Below are 19624 nucleotides of genomic sequence, written 5' to 3'. Positions count from 1 at the left end.
AAAACAAACCTTTTCAAGGTGATGGTGTTACCTTGATAGACAAGGCCATGTTTCTTGGAGACCACCATTGGAAGAGTAGCTGAGGAGAAAAGAGATGGTAGCAGAAGACTTCCTCAACTTGATTCAGTTTGAAGAGGGAAAAGAAGGCCTGACTACCCCAAAGAGAAGCTTTATTTGAAGGCAAGGGAGTAGGGAGTCCTTACACTTCAAAGTTTAGATCTTACCCTGGTCCAAGCCCACTCTTCCTCCCACCACACACACCCTGCCACATCCTGCAGAAACCCTCTGCAGATAACTGGTCCCAGAAAAAGCCAATTCTTTCTGATGTAAATAGCAAAAAAGAAGCAGATATGTCTTCCACACAAAAATACTATGAGAAAAACAAGTGAAGGGGCAATGAAACTTTCCATCAAATGAAGAGCACTCAGAAAAATGGTGCTGGAAATGGTGTTGAAAACTGTGACTCAACATCCCTCCATGAGTTCAGAAAAAAATAATTTCATAGAAGTGCCAAGGAAGATTAGCAACATGGAAATACAGGAACTCAGGGAAGAGATGTCAGAAAGGGATGGCCAGAAATAGGAAGAGGGGAAATGGGAACTGGCACAACTCAGGGAACAAACCAGGGAAAGAAAGCATTGCACAAACCTATACAAAATTAGAAGGAACAGAAGGAAGAAGCAAGGCGGAAAGCATTTCTCCATTGGTTGTAGCATGTGTGGGTACCCAGTATTTTTCTAGATGCTGAAAAACAGAAATTTTTAAAAGGGGGAAAGAAACAGAAGCCTTATGAAGCTTACATTCTAGTGGGGTGGGGGAGATTGAAAATAACAAGATAAACAGTAGAACATGTAATATATTCAGTGGTGATGAATGCTCTAGAGAAAATAAAACAGGGAAGTGGGATAGGGTGAGTGTGTGTGATGCGGTCTGTGTGCCATTTTAAACAGGGAATCAGGGAAGGGTATAGCCCCAAAGGCTATGAGGAAGTGTGATGTGCAGATATCTGGCGAAGGTGGCTGCAAGCAGAGGACATGCTGAGCATGCAGGTTCTGACACAGGACTGTCCTATTTGCGGACTGACAAGGAGGCAGTGTGGCTGCAGCAGAGATGGGGGAGAGTGCTGGAGGTTCTAGGGACTCATCTTCCAGAAGCAGATGCTGACATGGAATTAGGAGTGCAAAGGTTTATTAGGGTGTAATGCCTATGAAAGGACTGGGCAGGGACCATTATGTAAACTGCAAACTCTCTGGGGAACTCCAGAGCAAGGATCGTCCATTAGAAGAGGCCTGCCTTGGGCAGAAATGGCTATACCCTTGTACCATCTCTTCGCTCACACAGTTAGTTGGAAGCCACCCCTCAAAGAACATGGTCTTGGCTAGATTGCCAAGGCCACTCTGAAGGAGCCAACCACACTGGAGGCTGTCAGCTAACCACACTCCTTGCCACAGGACAGTGAATTCTTCCTTGAGGGTAGATCTAAAAGGGGCATCCCCAGGCTTGCCACACCTTGTGAGAACTTTGTCTTTCACTCTGCGTGGGCTGGGAAGCCAGTAGTAGGTTCTGAGTGAAGATTATTTATTCTGAAATAATCTGATTTTCATTTAAATAGGATCACTCTAGCTGCTATGTTGAGCAGAATTTAGGAAAGCACTGGTGGATGCAGGAAGACCAATTAGCAAGCTAGAGCAATACACCAGGTGGTTCAAGTAGCTTGAACCAGAATGAAAACTGAGGAGGTGGTTGGACGTAGTCAGCATCTCAGACATTTTTTGAAATAGAGCTGACGGAGGTTACCAGTCGTACTTAATGGTAAACGAATGAAGGCAATCCTCTTAGAGTCAGGAATAAGACAAGGACACCATTTAACATTGCATTCAAGCTTATACAATGAAATTAGGCAAAGTAAGTAAATTAGAAGTATAAGGCTGCAGATGAGAAAATTTCTGCAGACAGTCTGCTTGCCAGGCTGTGTGCTCCCTGCAGGACTCTGTCCACCTCTGCCTCATTTACACAAAGTCATAGACAGATAGCAGCCTGTGCGCCATTATTATAAATCCCTTTTCCCCTTGAAAATCATCATCAGCAACCCTGGGCACATTGGAATCCCATTTCTGCCTTTAGTTCAGCGGCATGAGGAGCCCAAATTGGAGAGGAACCACCCTCAGATTTTGGTTTATGGAACCATTATTGTACCCTTGATAGAATCATTCTTCTCACCAGTAGTAAGATCTCTGGACTGACAAAGCCAAATTCACAGGGAGGGGGAGCAAAATCATTAGGCTTAATAGTGAGAAGGCCCACTGCATTCCCAAGGAAAAGAGCCCTGAATATTAGTCACTGGTTCAGAATGTAAACTTCCAAATCTTGAGAGGTGTTTTCTTCTAGGTGGTGCTGTGACTAATTCTTCTGTAGACTTGGCTCCGATACCCAGGGGCCTCCACTACAATGTTCCTGTCAGAGCTTGCAAAGCCTTCTGCATCACTCTGATCTAGCACTGACACATTGATCACGGTTGGATCTGCTGGGTCCTTCAGCCCTGTGTCTGGCAAGGTTCAGTCAGAGAAACAGAGCTACCAGGAAAGGGGTTTATTAGAGGATTTGACCTTCTGCCATTGTGGGAGCTCGTTATGTAGTCTAGTGAGTCTTTTAGCTTTACATCTGGAGCCGGGGCCCAAAGGCAGCAGGGTAGGCAGTTCGGAAGGAAAGATGGACAGGAAGTGGAGAAAGCAAGGTCAAACTGGAAGTCGCAGGGTGAGTGGAACTCATGAGCTTGGACTGGTACCTGCATTGGCCACTCTCCTTTCCAAGGCTTCAACGCCCAAAAATTGCAGCAGAAGCCGGAGCCTTTCATCACTGGGCTACGTATGCACGTGGCTCAGGACTCAGGGAAGCTGAGGGGAGATTTGAATGATCTGAAGAAGCTGTGGGCCTGACAGGTCACCCAACTCCAAGAAGCTGAGCCAGCAAACACCACCTTGCCTGAGCTGCAGCAGCAGCTGATACCCAAACCCTCACTCCTAGCATAAAGAAGAGCGTGGTTTCTTGTCAGGGTGCTGCTGGCAGCTTCAGCCTTGTGCAGGCAATGGGAATGAATTAATGCATTCACATGCCTCCTTATCCCCCCAGGCCATTCTTTTTTACAGAATATAGTATATATATGCGTTTCTTAATACTGCAGTCTGGAGAATTTACTCCTGATTCTGCATAGTAATATTTTTATATTACGGTGTTTTATGTATGTTTTTGTCTTTCTGTATTATTCATAAGGATTCTAATGGTAATTTGGAATGGGACAGCATATCACTGTATTAATTAGGGTGCGAGCAAGGTGCTCTATCAAAGAGATGCCAGAATGCGGTGAACATAAGCAAGATGTGTACTAAAGGGTTAACAATCCTCTACCTTTACTAGGAAATCGACCTTGGCTTAACTTTCTGGCTCTTCCCCTCGTAGCCTGATAAAGGTGGATTATCAGTTGTATTATCAGGCAACATTGCTTATATAGAACAACCCTTTATTAGTATGCTGCATCTTGACCAGGAGAATAACTAGTGGGAAACCAGAGCATTGGGCTTTCCTGGATTTGGTGCCTCTTTTAAATGGGCATGTCCCTTGTATAGACCTAGAAGGTATGCCCAAGAGATGTTGGTTCCAATTTAAACATGGGGCTTCTAGTCCAGGGAGTCCTTCACATCTACCCCTGTGGATCTCCTTCTCTTGCACTAACTTACCACTTTGGTGGGGTCAATGGAAACTAGCCTCTGGTAGGCTATGTTGTGAGGGCATCTCCCACTGGGGAAGCATGTCTGGCATTGCTCTGCTGGTCCTCAGGGTTTCCTTTAAATTATGTGTGTATGCAACTTAGATAAAAATAAAAAAAGTTTTTAAGAGTAAACTGGGTCAATTATGGCCAGTTTAAATCTTTGAGTCTGAGTATCTATTTAAGACAGATACTCAGATACTTCTGACATGGTCATTACAGAAGAGAGATATTTATTTCTCTTTCCCGGTATAGGCTGAAGGGAAGGGGTGGCGGGCTGGAAGGGTAGCTCTGCCACCCTCGGCATGAGACTAACATCTGTGGGTCCAAGTGGCAGCTTCCATTCTCATCCTCGTCCAGCCAGGGGAAGGAGGAAGGACCCAGGGGGCATATACCCCTTCCTGTTGAGGGGCAGGACCCAGAAATGGCACACTCCACTTCCGCTCACAAACTCATTGGTCACACCCACCTGCAAGGGAAGCTGAGAACTCACTCTAGTTGGCAGCCATATGCTCAGCTAAAACTCAAAGAGTCCTGATATTGAAGGGCAGGAGAGTGGATAGTAAATGTCAGTTGGCTGTCTTTGCCTTAGTCGCTATTTTAAATCCACCCTGGCTTTCTAAGAGAGATTCAACCATATTCCACTTGAAACTAAATAAAACCTGAGTTTGAATAAATACGCAGGCATTTTCATGTTTTACTTTTGGCACTTTTAACCCATTTATTGTAGTATCATATCCATTTATTTCTACCCCCTTCCCTTTCTTACTAACATCCACATTTCTTAGAGCTGGTATATACTTTGTTTTTCTGCCTGGTTTTGTTTTGTTCTTTTTCATAAAATATGATCAATCAAGAGAAAGTTTCTCAAATACGTTTTTGAGGTACACATTAGGTAGCAGTAATAGAACCATAGCAGTACAGCTATAGAACTGAAAGGATCTTTGGAGAGCCCAGTGAATTTAATCTCCTAACAGTATAGATTGCCAGAGAGTCAGTGAGTCAGCCAACAAATATTTATTAAATATCTAGTATGTGCCAGATACCTTTCTATGCACCTTAGGATAAGAGGAGTCCAGGACAGACAGAACTTTCCCCGCCAAAGAACTTACCTTCTACTCTAGAATACTGTGTGAATTCTCCAAAATCATACTCACAATCAGCTTTACTGTCTTTAAAGCAAAGATTCGCTGAGGAAACACAAATTAACAAAGAAAAGGAAAGTGAACTAGTCGAGTGTCTTCCACAGCTTCAGGTGGCAGAAGAAGAATACATGGACAAAAACAGACAGTTTGAAAATCTCATTGATACTCTTACAGGTACATATGAAGCACTTAGTAATTGAACTCAAGCCCAGGTAAGGATTTCACTGTTGTCTGCTAACACAAAGTGGATCATTCATCACAAGCCAGTGGTGAAATTCTCCCAACTTCTCCCATCACCTTTAACTCTCTGTTCTCTAGTTTTTGCCTCTTCTATTAATTTCCTCTTCTCTGCACCACAATCTTACTGTTAACTCTTGTCAAATTCCTCCTTTTCTCTTTTAAAACTGTTTAAAATTAAGAATTAGTAGCAACTGTATTATATGGTTTCTCTCTGTACTTGCTAAAGGTAGAACCAACTCCTTTATCTCCTGCCATGTGGAAAATTTTTTGTTTCTTAACATGAATTTACAGCTTGACTTTAATCATTTTCTAGCTATGACTTTAATCATTTATAAGGTATGTACTCCTTACACTTTTTTCACTAATCTGCCCCTAAGGCAGAGATAGATAAGAGCTTGTCTCAGATCTGGGGGCTTCATAGAGAAGATGAAATGTGTCTGAAAGTATGCATATTTTGCATTTTATTACATGGCACACGATGTGTGTGTTTAATATAGAAGATAATTATTTTCTCCACAAAAATTGGATGTGGTCAGCTAACCTGAACCCCAAATTTCACAGATCCAGAACCATCCCTAGAGTCTTGTTTTGAATTTGGGGAGTAAAGGATCATTATCCAAGGATTTAGGTTATTAAGAAGGACAACTTCTAGAACTTCTATCTTCTAGATGATGGAAGGAGTGCCATTGGAATCAGGCCAGGACCAAAATTACAGAAAATTTGCACATTTTTTACTGGAATGGGAGTAAAAAATGTGCATTGTGGTGGGACTGACCAGCTGGCAAAGATGAATATGGGGATAGGAATTAAAGCAGTGTGTCAAAACAGGGTAGTCATGTGGAAACCCAATATGGTCAAGTGTGAAATAAACAGATATTCAAAGTGAATAGTGGTAATTTTCAAGGAAGGTGGATTTTTAAGAATATAAGAATATTATAAGAAAAAGTACCTGGGTCTGGTTCCCATTCCTCAGTTGATTTTCCACTTTTGCCACATTTTCATTTAGTCAACTCAGTTAGGTTTTCTTGTTTTTTTACCACTTTTACCAAGACTTGCATCATATATGTACTCCGTTCCCAATTTTCTACTCCCCCACCCTTCTTTCATCCCTTCTTGCACTGGCTGGAGGATATAAGAAACACAATGAGTATAAAAATAGGCAATATATTGCAAGAACTGATTCTCTTAAGTCAAAGAAAAGGGATAAAATACTGAAGAAAGTAGAGAAAAGAGAGGAAGGCAGGAGAAAAGAAGGAAAGGGGACATAAGAGCAATGTGCTTCAGAGAGTAGGAAAGTATACTTTACCTGCCAGGAGTGAGACTTATAGAGGGTAGAATATAAAGTCTCAGTACACATAAAGAATAATGTTGTGACTTGTGATTAAATATGATGGATAAAACACATGCATCTATCTTTGCTCCCTAATAAAACTTCATAAAATATGTGCAAAAGATTTATTTAAAGATATAAACCCACAAGTACAAAGAGACTGGCAGAGAAGACATCAACAGATAATAACTAACAGCAAATTGTTGGAAGGTGTAATTGGATAGAGGTATTAGCAGAAAAAGAAGTTTAACTAGCAAGTGCTCACGGAGAAGCATAGCATGAGGACAAGAAGTTCTCTCCTCAGGACCAGGGAAGTCTTGGACATTGGAGGACAGGGATACTGTGAAGCCTGAGATGAGTCATGGGGCTGAAGATTTGCTGGAAGTCTTTATAGCAAGCAGTTAGACCCCCAGGTCAAATGTCCTCTTCTGTGCCACTGACTGACTATTCCTCCACAATGCCAGCAAAGAAATTGGGCAAGAGGGTTCTAAACTTCAGGATATCAGATATGGCTGAGCGCAGAAAACAGGTGCTGTTCTGAGACCCCCTTCCACTGCTCAGCTTGATGAAGGCTGCCAGCCAGTTGTGTTATAACTCTTCTGTGATCCCTTCCCCACCCTGAAGATGGTTGGATTCTTCCCCAAGGACACTGAACAGTTTCAAAGAGCTACACAGAATCTAACATTAGAGAGCCCCCCAACAAAATGGGTGATCACTTCCTGATCACTGTACAGTGAAGTCCACCCAGGAACCAAACCTTTTAGTCCCTCACCCTTAAGTAGGATTAGATAGTCAAAGATCACCAGACATCTCAGGAAAAACTCCAGCATGAATGACATAAACTAAAGCAGATAGAAAAACAGAACTTGGTGGAAACATAAACACAAATAACATAAGAATACTTTTAAAGATAAATTCTCAGTATATATTCTCTGTATATTATTATATATAATACATATATATTCTCTGTATATTGCTCAGAATATATGTTCTCTCTAGTATAGAGAATATATCTTAAAGTATATTCTTAGAGAAATAAGATATTGCATTTATGAAAAAGAACAAGATGCTTAAAAGAAAGAACAAAGAACAAAAAAGAGCTCTTAAAAATAAAAAATATAGCAACTAAAATTTTAGAATTCAATAGGATTATAAGAAAAGTTAAGGAAATCTCTCCAAAAATAGAACAAAAAATAAGGAGATAACAGGATAAAATGGTAAGGAAATTATAAAACTGTTCTGAGGTGTCAAATATCTGACTAACAGGAAGGCCAGAAAAAGAGGCCAGAAAAAAAGTGGGAAGTATAAAGTTATCAATGAAATATTACAAACATATTTCTCAGAACTGGAGAATATGAACTTCCTATTTTAAAGGGCCTGTCAATCCCCAGTACAATATATGAAAGAAAAGACATTAAGCTACATCACTGTTGGATTTCAGGAGAAAAAAAAAAGAAGATCCTAAAAGCTTCGAGAGAGAAAAAGCAGATCTCACACAAGTCTGAGAATGGTCTCAGACTTCTTTACATCAATATCATAATAGAATTTAGAAGACATCGCCTCAAAATTTTGAGAGAAAATAATTTCCAACATTAGATACCCATCCAAACTACCAGTCAAGTATAGATTTAGAATAGAGATATATTTAGATATACAAGATCTCATTTACTCTGTCTCAGGAAGCTACATAAAATTTGCTTCAATAAACAGAGGAAATAAATCAAGAGAAAAAAAAAGGTATGAGATTCAGAAAGCAGGAGGTCCAACATGAGAGAGATGCAGAGGGAAGTCCCAGGAGGTCACCTTTGCGGCAGGACTAAAGAAAAATGTACAGAAGGTAGTGGGAGAGGGTAGAGAAGGGGAACTGATGGATTACGTAACGTGTTTGACCACGTGGGAAGTAATGTTCAGAAAGATTTTACAATTCTGTTATAGATTTTGATATGAATTAATGACATGTACATGGAAAACTAAGCAATTCTTTTAAAAAGTGAGGTAATTTTTACCTCCAGGAAAAACAAGAAACTATATAAGAAAGGAAGTGTAATCATACTACACTGTCTCATCAGTGAATAATATTTACATTGTCATAATGATCCAAACAGTTAAAATTCATTTAAACAAAATCCACAACTTCACGAGGAGGTTGAGGGAGGGAACATGGAGCTGCGGGTGTGGGCGGGAGGTGTAGGGATGGGGGTAAGTGGGCTGTGTCCTCTACTATGTTAGGAAAAGAGCAGAAGAAGTTAAGAAAGAAAAAAGTTTCTTAAAGAAAAAATTTTAAGAAAAAGATTTTTAAGAAAATGTAAGAGGAAAAAGTTAAAATGAGTTTAAAATGGTTGATTCTGAGGAGTCAAACACAGGGGTGGATGCAGCATTGGGGAGTGCCTGACTTCCAGTGTTTGTTATAAGCCTTATCATAGTGTATGGCTTCTAAAACCAGGCATATGTCTTGTTTTGATTATTGTCTTTTAATCAAAGAACATTGTAGGTGGTTATTTTTTCCTCTCTCTCTTTTTTATAGCACAAAAGCAGGAGCAGAATTTACTGAATTATGACATTTCTCAATTGTCAAGAGACTTTTTAAGATACCTTAACAAGACGGTAAAGAGTCAATGTATTCATTCTTTTTTCTTTTATTAGAATATTGGTATATACAGACAGTGATACTTACCTAGCACATTAGAGTTTTCAAGAAATTCACATTTTTTAAACTTACTCTGTTAATATCAATGTTTTGAAATTTTTAGTCACAACATACACATATGTATATAGATATATACATATACACACATATATATACATGTGTGTGTGTTTGTATGTAGAGAGAGAGCAACTTCAGAAGCAATGAACATGTAACCTGGGACTTCCCCAGTGGTCCAGTGGTTAAGAATCCACCTTCCAATGCCAGGGGCACAGGTTCGATCCCTGGTCAGGGAATAAGATCCCAAGTGCCGTGCCACGTGGCCGAAATTTCAAAAAACAAAACAAAACAAAAAACTGGAAAATCACTGGGGAGGATTCAGTTTCCTTATTTAAAAGGTAGAGATCAGAGTATGCTTCCTAAGGTTCTTTTCAGATCTGTTATTCTGGTAAATTCCTATGAAGACAAGGATAAGTGGGCCAAAGTTGTGGGTGTGGAGGGGGTGAATGAGATGGGAGCAGGTGAATAGATGCTTACTACCTTTTCAAATTTTATAATCAATACTTAATGATAAACATATGTATGTGGAGTTGGTTAATTAAAAATAAAATGTATTCTTTGAGAGTCACTGATCTCAAAAGTAACTTTCAGTGCATTATGGAAATAGAAACATATGAAGGGGAAAATTACAAGTAAGTATACTATATATATAATTCTATATTCTTTATAAGATGCTGCTAGGGATGATTATACAATGTACAAAGATTATGTGATTTATAGCAGTATAATAATAGAAAACTGCTTAGAGAATTCAGAAGAGAAAACTGTAGAGAACTCTGAAAAATCCATAAAGTAATATTCTTCTTCTTTTGAGAAATATTAAGTCCTCACTGAAAGAGCCTCAATAAATTCCACTCCCTGCTTCCCCACTTTTGCCAGGTAATTGTTCATATGTCAAAGTATATTCTATTTTGTGAAATTGTCTCAACAACTTAACTTTGGCTCTTAACTTGGGATCCATAGACTCGTTTCCCAGAGTCCATTCGCTTTGGAGTTTATATAAAGTTTTTCAAGGGAAGGTGTCCATAACCTCTGCTGATGGTCAAGGAGTTACAGTTGACCCTTTAACAACATAGGTTTGAATTCTGTGGGTCCATTTATATGCAGATTTTTTTCAGTGAATGAGTACTACAGTACTACGCAGTCTGTGGTTGGTTCAATCAGCGGATGTGAAACTGGGGATACAGAGGACCAACTGTAAAGTTACACGCAGATTTTTGAGTGGAGGGGGTTTGTGCCCCTCACCCCTGCATTGTTCAAGGGTCAGTTGTAGTTAGAACCCCTCTGTGAATGTGGTCCAGGCGAACTAATACACTGGGGCCCTGCTAGTTGAACTCTATGCAATAACTGTGGGTTTTATGTTTGAGCAGAATAAAGTGAAGCAAGAATTAAAACAATTAAGAGATCACGAAAGCCATAAAATCAAAGCTCATTTTGAAGTTCTAAAGCACTTAGAAAATGAAATCTATGTACATGACCTAAAAACAGATGATTTGCTTCTGGCAAATAAAAGATTAAAAGAGGTAAGTTCAAGTGCACTTCACTTTGCACAATGGTCTTGGTTGATTGTCTACACCTGCACTAGTTACAAGAGAAGAGAGAATAACTCTTAAAACTTTTTAAGTGAAACTTAAAGTACACACAGAAAAGTGCCCAAATCATAAGTGCACAGCTTAATGAATACACTGGGTAACCAACACTTAGATCAAGAAACAAAGCATCAACAGAATCCAGATATCTTCCATTGTGCCTTCCTGTCACTAACCTCCTAACAAGGGTAATGCTATACTGACTTCTAATACCATAGGCGAGTTTTGCCTGTTTTTGAACATTATATGTATGAAATGATACAATATGCACTCTGTTGCCCAACATTATGTTTTTGAGGTTCATTCTTATTACTGAGTGAAGGTATGATTCATTCATTCCTTAGTTCTGTATTGTATTGTATTGTATGTATGTATTGTATTCCATTGTATAACTAATACTACAGTTTATTTATACAGCCTACTGTTGATGGGGGTTTAGAGAGTTTCTAATTTGGACTATTACAAAGAGTGTTGCTATGAACATTCTACTACCTGTTTTTTAGTGAATAAAATTACATATTTCTTTTGGGTAAACATCTCAAGTGTAATTCTCGAGCCATAGGGAGGCATATGGTCCACTTTAGTGCTCAGTGCCAGTCTCCCAAAGACGTTGCGCTCACTGCCACTGCCAGCAGTAGTGTATGAGAGCACAGTTGTTCCTCATTCTCTATGAAACTCGGCCTTTGTCAATTTAATCATTCTGGAGGGTGTATAGAGGTGTCCCTTGGTGGTTTTAATTTTGCATTTTCCTGATGATTAATGAAGCATCTATTCATAGGTTGTTGGCCACTTGGATGCCCTCTTTGTGAAGTACCTGTCCAGATCTTGTGCCTATTTAAAAAGTTAGGTTGTCTGTTTCATATTGATTGCAGCTTTTTTTAAAGCAAAGGAATTTGTTCATCCAACCCCTAAAGTTAAGGTCTCAATCTCAAATGATAAATTTTACTTATTTATACTTGAGTTACTTATTTGAATCTGTCACTCACTGGTAACCCTGTGTGACTTTGGGCAGATCACTTAACTTGTGAGCTTCATTTTTCTCCCCTTAAAATGGGAATAACTCCTAAATTCATAGTGTGAAGGTGACTTCTTTGTAAACTGAAAGTGCAAAAGGAATGCAATTTAAAAAATATTTTTTTCTGGTAAACCTTATTGACCTCAAAGATCAGGATCTGTATCAATGTATTTCAAGAGTTTTGCACAATGCCGCACATGTAAAAGGAATTCAGTCCCATTTGATGCTCACAATAACCTGGATAATGTATGTGGATATTACATTATGTCCCTTTTATAGATTAGGAAACTGAGTCTCTTTGGGGTTTTTTTTGAATTTTTAATAACTGGAAAAATGAAAACAGTCCTACAGTGGTAAGACTCTAAGTAAGGGGATAATCTCTTTACCTCTTTGAGCAATATTTTTTTCCATTGGTTAAATGGCAACAATTTTCCCACTAATATCATGTGTTTTTTGGTAGAATTAAAATGGCATAAGAGGTACTAATGTACTTTGAAAAGGTAGATGTGCTCTGCAGAGCCCAGGTACCATCAGCAAGAACCTGCACACATCTGACACATCTTCATTCTAGCCCTTGAAACAACCTTGTAAGAAATTTCATCCACCTGTGAAATATTCCACCAGGCTGTCTTCTATCAAGATGATGTAGATTATTTATTAATCTAACTGGAATTTTCATTGCTGTTTTGGCAATGGGTGAGCAAATGGATGACTGACTATGTTAAAGACTGATTCTAAAAGTTCTGTTTTTGGATTCAAGGTCCACCTACTAGTCCCTGGATGACCCTATTCGTTTATCTTATTCACTTACCACTCTGTTTTAATGATCGCATCCCTTCATTCAACAAACATTTTAAGCATCAGTGAGTCCCAAACTCTAGGGAAGGCACAGTGAATACAAATATGAGTAAGACACGGTCCCAAGCCCTTAGAAAGCTCGCAGTCTAACTGGGGAGATGGGTATACAAATGGAATTACAATTTGGTTGTTAAGTGTGACAGTCTACACAGGGTGCATATATAGAGTCACCCAGAGCAAGAGCACCTAATCACACCACGGGAGGAGCTCCAGGGAAAAGTCTGACAGGGTGTCATTAGCATAGAGGTAGGCTTTATACCTGGGAGATGGTGAAATTCCTCAGGGATAGTGAATGAGAACAGTGAGGTGTGAACAGAGTTCTGGAGAAAGACAGCTCTTAAAGAGTCAACAGAAGAGGAGACCAAAAAGGGGGACTAAGAGAGGAAAGTTGGAGAGTTACGAGAGGCCTGCTGAGCTAGGCAAGTCTACGAATAGTGATCCATGTTCAAAGAGAGCGAGAATGATGACTTGGACTTGGCGTAAGGTGACTTGCACTTTGGCTTACTACAAAACCTTCCAGCAAGCCATGCAAAGACTGCCACAAGATCAAGGCTGCATGAGAGACCCTCTGAAACATGCTTATAAACACAGTCCTCTGGAACAGTTCCATGTCTACTTCTCCAACGGTACCAGACACTATTTCTAAGATTTTTATCAGTAGTTTCTAGTATTTGACTAATTCTCGCTTGAAACTGGGCCAGGGCCAACATTATATCCCAAAGCCCATACTTTCAGAGTTCCCAGAGACTTTAGAGGTCCTGAGCATTGGGTGGTCAGAACAGAAAGCCATGACTTTAACACTCAAACCACTGCTACCACTGCCACCCAATGCAATGAAACATCCAACTAGAGTGAGCAATTCCATAGGCTCTCCTGACTTGATCTCTGTGAGGTCTTATGAACGCCTCCAGTGAGGCATCAGTGCTGCCTTGTAACGTACTGAACACACATTTTGCAAAAAAAAAAAATCATTTTTTTTTCCTGTGAAGACAGTGTGTTTAGGCAGAATACCTTTTAATTCATTTTTGTGGCAAATTCTGAATACCATGTTTACTTGGCTGTTGAAATGCTTACCAGGAAGTAATGTCCTTTACCTCCCTCACCAGAATGTAAGCTTAACAAGGGCTATGTTCACCACTGTTACCCTTGTACCTAGAATGGTAGGTCACACAGAGGAGGAATCAATAAATGTTTGCTAAGTGACTGCATGGATAATTAACTAAATGGCTTAAAGCAAACACATGCCTTTAATTTCCAGTATATTGCATACATAAAGAACAGCACAGAGCAACACAGAAAGGGAGCAGAAGACCTCATGTGCACCTCAGGTGACCTGTCGTCTCAGCTGACAGCTCTTCAGAGTAAGTAATGTGTCATGAATGACCTTTACATATAAAAAATAAAGTTTTGTTTAAATCAGTTTTACTGGTTTGCATATAATAAAATGCACCCATCTTAAGTTCAATGTGTTTTGACAAATGTACGTACCACTAGAACGACTAGTACCACAAGAAAGATATAGAACATTTTCATCATTGAAAAATGTCCCTTGTGTCCCTTTGTGGTTGATTTCCCACCCTACCTCCAGTCCCTAGAAACCATTGAGGTGCCTTCTGTCCCTAAGGATTAGATATAAATGGAATGATAGAGCATGCACTCTTTTGTACCTGGCTCCTTTCACTCAGCAAAGTGTTTTTTAAGATCCATCCATGTTGTTGCATATATCATCATTGGCTCTTTTTTACAGCTGTATAGTAGTGTTCCATTAAATGGATATACCATATTTTGTTTATCCATTCTCTAGATGAAGGACATTTGGATTGTTTCCAGTTTGGGGTTGCTATTTGTTTATAAGTGTTTTTGAGAATATTTGTTTTCATTTCTCTTGGGTATATACAAAGTAGGGGAATCGCTGGGTTACACCGTTAGTGTAACAGGTTTAACTTTATAAGAAATGGCCAGTTTGCCAAAGTACTTGTACAAATTTATCATCCCACTATCAATGGGATACTCCACATCCTCACCAACAATTAAAATTGTCAAAACACTTAAAATTGTTAACATTTTAGCCATTTACTAGGCATGTAATGATATTTCCTCTTTTTTTTTTTTTTCTTTTTTTTTTGTGATACGCGGGCCTCTCACTGCTGTGGCCTCTCCCGTTGCGGAGCACAGGCTCCGGACGCGCAGGCTCAGCGGCCATGGCTCACGGGCCCAGCTGCTCCGCGGCATGTGGGATCCTCCTGGACCGGGGCACGAACCCATATCCCCTGCATCGGCAGGCAGACCCTCAACCACTGCGCCACCAGGGAAGCCCCATGATATTTCCTCTTGACTAAGTTTTCCTGTTGACTAAGGTTGTTAAGTATCTTTTCATATGCTTTTTGGCCACTTATATATCATTTTTTGTGAAGTGTCGTGAACAAATTATCTATTACAGCATGACGTTACAAATTACTTTGCTCACAAATTGTCAATTTGGTTAGAACTTAGTGGAGGCAACTCCTGTCTGTTCTACATGACATCGGTTGGGGCCACTTGATGGCTGGGGGGTAATTCAGCAGCTGGGGACTGGAATCATCTGAAGACCCACTCACTCACAATTCTGGTGTCGATGCTGGCTCTCAGATGAATTCAGGGGAGACTGTTAACCAGAACACCTCCATGTGGCCACTCCATGCATGTAGCTGCTTGGCCTGCTGTGTTCCAAAAGTTAGCATCCCAAGAAAACAAAGTGGAAGTTCATGGCATTGTTGTGACTTGACCTTGGTAGTCAGAGTACCACTTCCACAATGTCCTAATGGTTGAGGCAGTCACCAGGCAAAAGGGGAGGGGACAGAGACATCACTTCTAATGGGAAGAGTGTCAGCATCATGTTGGGGGAAGAGCATTTGAGATGAAATATATCGTGGAGCAATCTCTGGAAAATACAATCTGCCACATGTCTGTCCAAATCTTTTGCGTATTGCTTTGTGTTCTTTGTGTTTCTTATTGAGTTAAAATCGTTATATAGTCTGGAAATGAGTCCTTTTTCAGTCTGAGGCTTGACTTTTCATTTTCTTAATGGTGTCTTAGAAAAGAAGTTAAAAATTTTCTTTTGAACAAAGACTGCTTTATCTAGTTTGTCTTTTAGGGTTAGTATTTTCTGTGTCCTGTCTAATACATTTTTTTTCAACTTTTTATTAAGAAAAATTTAAAACTTACTGAAAAATAGCGCATAGAATAATGAATCACATGTGCTCATGTCTAATACATTTTTGCCTAAGCCAAGTTCTCAAAGATTTTTTCCTACGTTATCTCTGAGTTTTTAGTTTAGCTTTTATGTCTAGATCCCTGATTCATTTCAAGTTAACTTTTTCATATGATACGAGGTAAGGGTTGAAATGTCATGGTTTTCTCTTATGCATATTCAATTGTGCCAGCACAATTTTTGAAAACACTCTCCTTTTAGCACTGTATTACTCAAACGATGTTTTTAAAAAATCAGTTTTATGAGTCTGTTCCTTTATTCTAAATATGTAACTTTACACCAGTGTCACACTGTCCTGGTTACTATAGCTTCATATTCAGTCTGGAAATCATGTAATGCAAGTTCTCCACATTTGTGCTTCTCTGTTAGAATTATTTTGGCTATTTTAGATCTTTTGATTTCCATATAAGTTTTAGAATCAGCTTATTAATCTATACGCACCACACACACATACCCCTGCTGGGATCTTAATTGGGTTTGTGTTGAATCTGTAAATCAATTTGGGGAGAATTGACATCTTAACAAAATGAAGATTTCCAATCCAAGAACACAGTATATATCTCCATTTATTTAGAACTTCTTTAATTTTTCTCAGCAAGATTTTACAGCTCTTCGTATTGTTTTAGAGGTCCTCAAGACAGTCCCCATTCTTGGTGATTAGCTGGAAGGATTCACAGGACTCAGAAGTTGTTACACTTTATAGTTATTGTCTATTACAGTGAAGGGTACTGAGTAAAATCAGCAAAGGGCAAAAGGGCTTGGAGGAAACCAGGTGCAAGCTTGCAGGCATCCTCTCCCAGTGGAGTTGCAAAGATGCACTTAATTCCCCCAGCAATGACGTGTGACACATGCAAAGTGGTGCTAGGCAGGGGAGCTCACAGGGGCTTGGATGTCCAGGGTATTTATTGGAGGGGGTCAGTCACATAGACATGCAGTGCCTGTGTGAATGACCTCAGTGACTCAAGCAGCTACCGAGATGCTCAGGTGGTATTTCTCCTTTACGACGTTAGTATGGGAAATTGCATTGATTGATTTTGGAATGTCAAACCAATCTTCCACTCCAGGGATAAAACCCACTTGTTCAAAACCTAGTATTGTTTTCATGTATTGCTGGATTTGATTTGCTAATCTTTGAGCAGATTTCTCTATCTGTGTGAGACTGCCTTGCTCTGCTCACACCCCCAGCAGAGAGCCCAGTGGTCATAGCGCTCACATTTCTCCCCCTTCTTTCAGGTGTCACAGTTCTGTACTGCGCACTCTCCAGTATCTGAAAACTGGATATTGAAACAAATATACTTGTTTTATACATTTAGTCCCATTTTCTCCTTGTTTAAAGTGGGAGGGCAAGTGTTGTTCTGACATTTTGGAAGTAGGAATTTTTATTTTTTTAATTAATTAATTAATTAATTTTTTTTTGCGGTACGCGGGCCTCTCACTGTTGTGGCCTCTCCTGTTGCAGACGCGCAGGCTCAGCGGCCATGGCTCACGGGCCCAGCCGCTCCGCGGCATGTGGGTTCTTCCCGAACCGGGGCACGAACCCGTGTCCCCTGCATCGGCAGGCGGACTCTCAACCACTGCGCCACCAGGGAAGCCCTGGAAGTAGGAATTTTTAGATAAAAATAATTTTTGAAAAACGAATAGTGTTACTTGAATAAAAATGTTCAAATTATTTCACTAACTTTTGCATTTTAAAAATCTTTAATTTAGCACAATATTCGGATTTGTGGACTGAATTTTGGACTACACTTAAGGTGAGCTTTTTTGTGTTGCCTCCATAAGTATCATACTTCTAAGATATTCACCTACCTAATAAGTGTGTGTGTAAGGAAAGAGGTCAGGATTTGTGGGGAGTGACAGAGCTGGTGTGATCATCATATCCTAAAATGTATCCTTTGTGCTGTTAGAAAACAAATTTCAACTGAGTAAAATTTAAAGATCTTATTGGCTTTATTCAACACTTCATGAATCAGGCATCATTCAAGCTAGCAGACAGGAAGGAGCCCTGAGGAGCTGTACAAATGAAAGATTTTATAGTCAGAAGGGATCAGGAACAAGGAAGTTATTCCAGGCAAAAAAGGCAGGTTGGCTGTTGCAAGGTCACTTTCATCTCAGGGATGGCAGGGGTCTACTAGGCAAATTACCTGACTAGTACTGATCAGGTAGATTCCTGATTGACTGGTTTAAGATTCCATTTCTGAGAGAACTGAAACTGTAATTAAGTCTCGCAGTTTGGTGACATGGGGTTTAGAGTAAGTGACTCCATTTTGGGCCTGTTGTCTTATTTTTAAGAGTACCAAATATCACTATGAAATCTTAATCCTTTGGGAAGCTGTCTTCCCACTCTACCACTTCAGTTAAAGTGGGAATGGGGGAATTACAATTTTTTTTTTCAAGCACAAACTGAACACAGATCATTTTAGGACAAAGTTGTCAATTCTGAACTCCATCTCTCCTCCATGTTTTACCAGCCATTCACCGTCTCCAACCCTCCCCCCTTTAGAGGGAGGTGGGAGGTAGGCTGTAGTTCAAATCCTGGTTCTGCTACTTTCTAAGTATTTAAAGTTTACATGTGATCCTTGTTTAACCCTTAAAACAGTGGCTAAGGGAAGTGTTAGTAGTGCCTTTTTTAGATGAAGCTACAGAGGCTCAGAGAGTTTAAGTGACTTGCCGAAGACCAAACAGTTGATGAACTTATGGGGATTTAAAGCTCAGATCCAGCCTGATTCCAAAGTTCTTAAGCTTTAAGCCATGCTGAATCTCCTCTGCAATTCTGTGCTGCTCTTAAGATGGGCTGGCTTTTTTATACCACCACCACTACCCTACCCAGTTAAAATTTGGAGTTCAGTGAGTACTCTGTTAAATCTTCTCATTTGCTAATCCACTTTTCTGAGACCCTTTACAGAACCTTGTGAATTTGCTGTCTACAGACCCCTATTTTACATGACTAGTACCAATTTTGCCTGTGTATTTTTGTCTTGTGCATGACTCACTTATACAAAATATGTTTTTATTTATTTTGTTGCAATTTATATTCACATACCCCCAAATGCTACTTTTTAAAGGAATTGGTAGAGAGTGGTAATGAGACCTTGCAAGAAATAAAAAATCTGATAGGGAAGCTGCATGAAAGAGATGAAAAAATTGAGCAAATCAGTATTTGGCTTCAAGAGGAAATTGAAGAGATGCGTTTTCTTATGGAACAGGAATCGCAGACAGACCTTCTCAGTAAGTAACACCTCAAGAGCTTTGGGTAACAAAGACCTTTCTGCTATTCTACTGTAGCTGGTGACATCTAAAATAGCAAAAAAAAAAAGAGAATGCCTATCAAAAATTTAGTTATCCCCAGTAATCCATTCTCAATAATGTCACATATGTTCAATGAATGTTGATTCTCATTTGTGGGGTTGAATATGGTAATGCAGCAGTGTTGGGCAAGTCTCCCTTCCATCTGAGTGAATCTCCTAAATAACTGAATCTCAACTTCTTTCTGATTTTTTAAAACATTTTCCTCCCAAAATCTTTTTAAACTCTTTTACATACTTCCTTGTCTTCTTAAACAGAAGATATTGAACATCATTTTCCCTTTTCTTCCTGAGCTGAGTTTAGCATTAAAAACAGCAGCAGCATTAAAGACAGCAATAGTTGCTGTTTTCTAGTGATGCCTTCTGGGGCTTCTGAGATGATAACACATCCTATGCAACACGATTGACTCATGAGCAAGCAACCCGGG

The 19624-nt window shown here is 39.7% G+C and overlaps 1 protein-coding gene across 1 annotated transcript in view; it reads left to right on the top strand.

Annotated features, from left to right (window-relative positions):
- CCDC175 (coiled-coil domain containing 175) overlaps positions 1-19232 on the top strand; it is a 69715-nt gene extending 50483 nt beyond the window's left edge. The window contains exons 14-19 of the mRNA XM_049706395.1: positions 4944-5082; positions 9003-9082; positions 10553-10705; positions 13903-14005; positions 17602-17645; positions 18957-19232. Coding sequence (XP_049562352.1) covers positions 4944-5082; positions 9003-9082; positions 10553-10705; positions 13903-14005; positions 17602-17645; positions 18957-19127 — 690 coding nt within the window. The 3' untranslated portion in view covers positions 19128-19232. The remainder of the gene's footprint in view (positions 1-4943; positions 5083-9002; positions 9083-10552; positions 10706-13902; positions 14006-17601; positions 17646-18956) is intronic.
- Positions 19233-19624: the final 392 nt, after the last annotated feature.

Source organism: Orcinus orca, chromosome 2, assembly GCF_937001465.1.
Source record: "Orcinus orca chromosome 2, mOrcOrc1.1, whole genome shotgun sequence".
Lineage (NCBI taxonomy): Eukaryota > Metazoa > Chordata > Mammalia > Artiodactyla > Delphinidae > Orcinus > Orcinus orca.
Note: the sequence above shows the minus strand (reverse complement) of the source record. Positions and strands in the feature narration are given on the sequence as shown.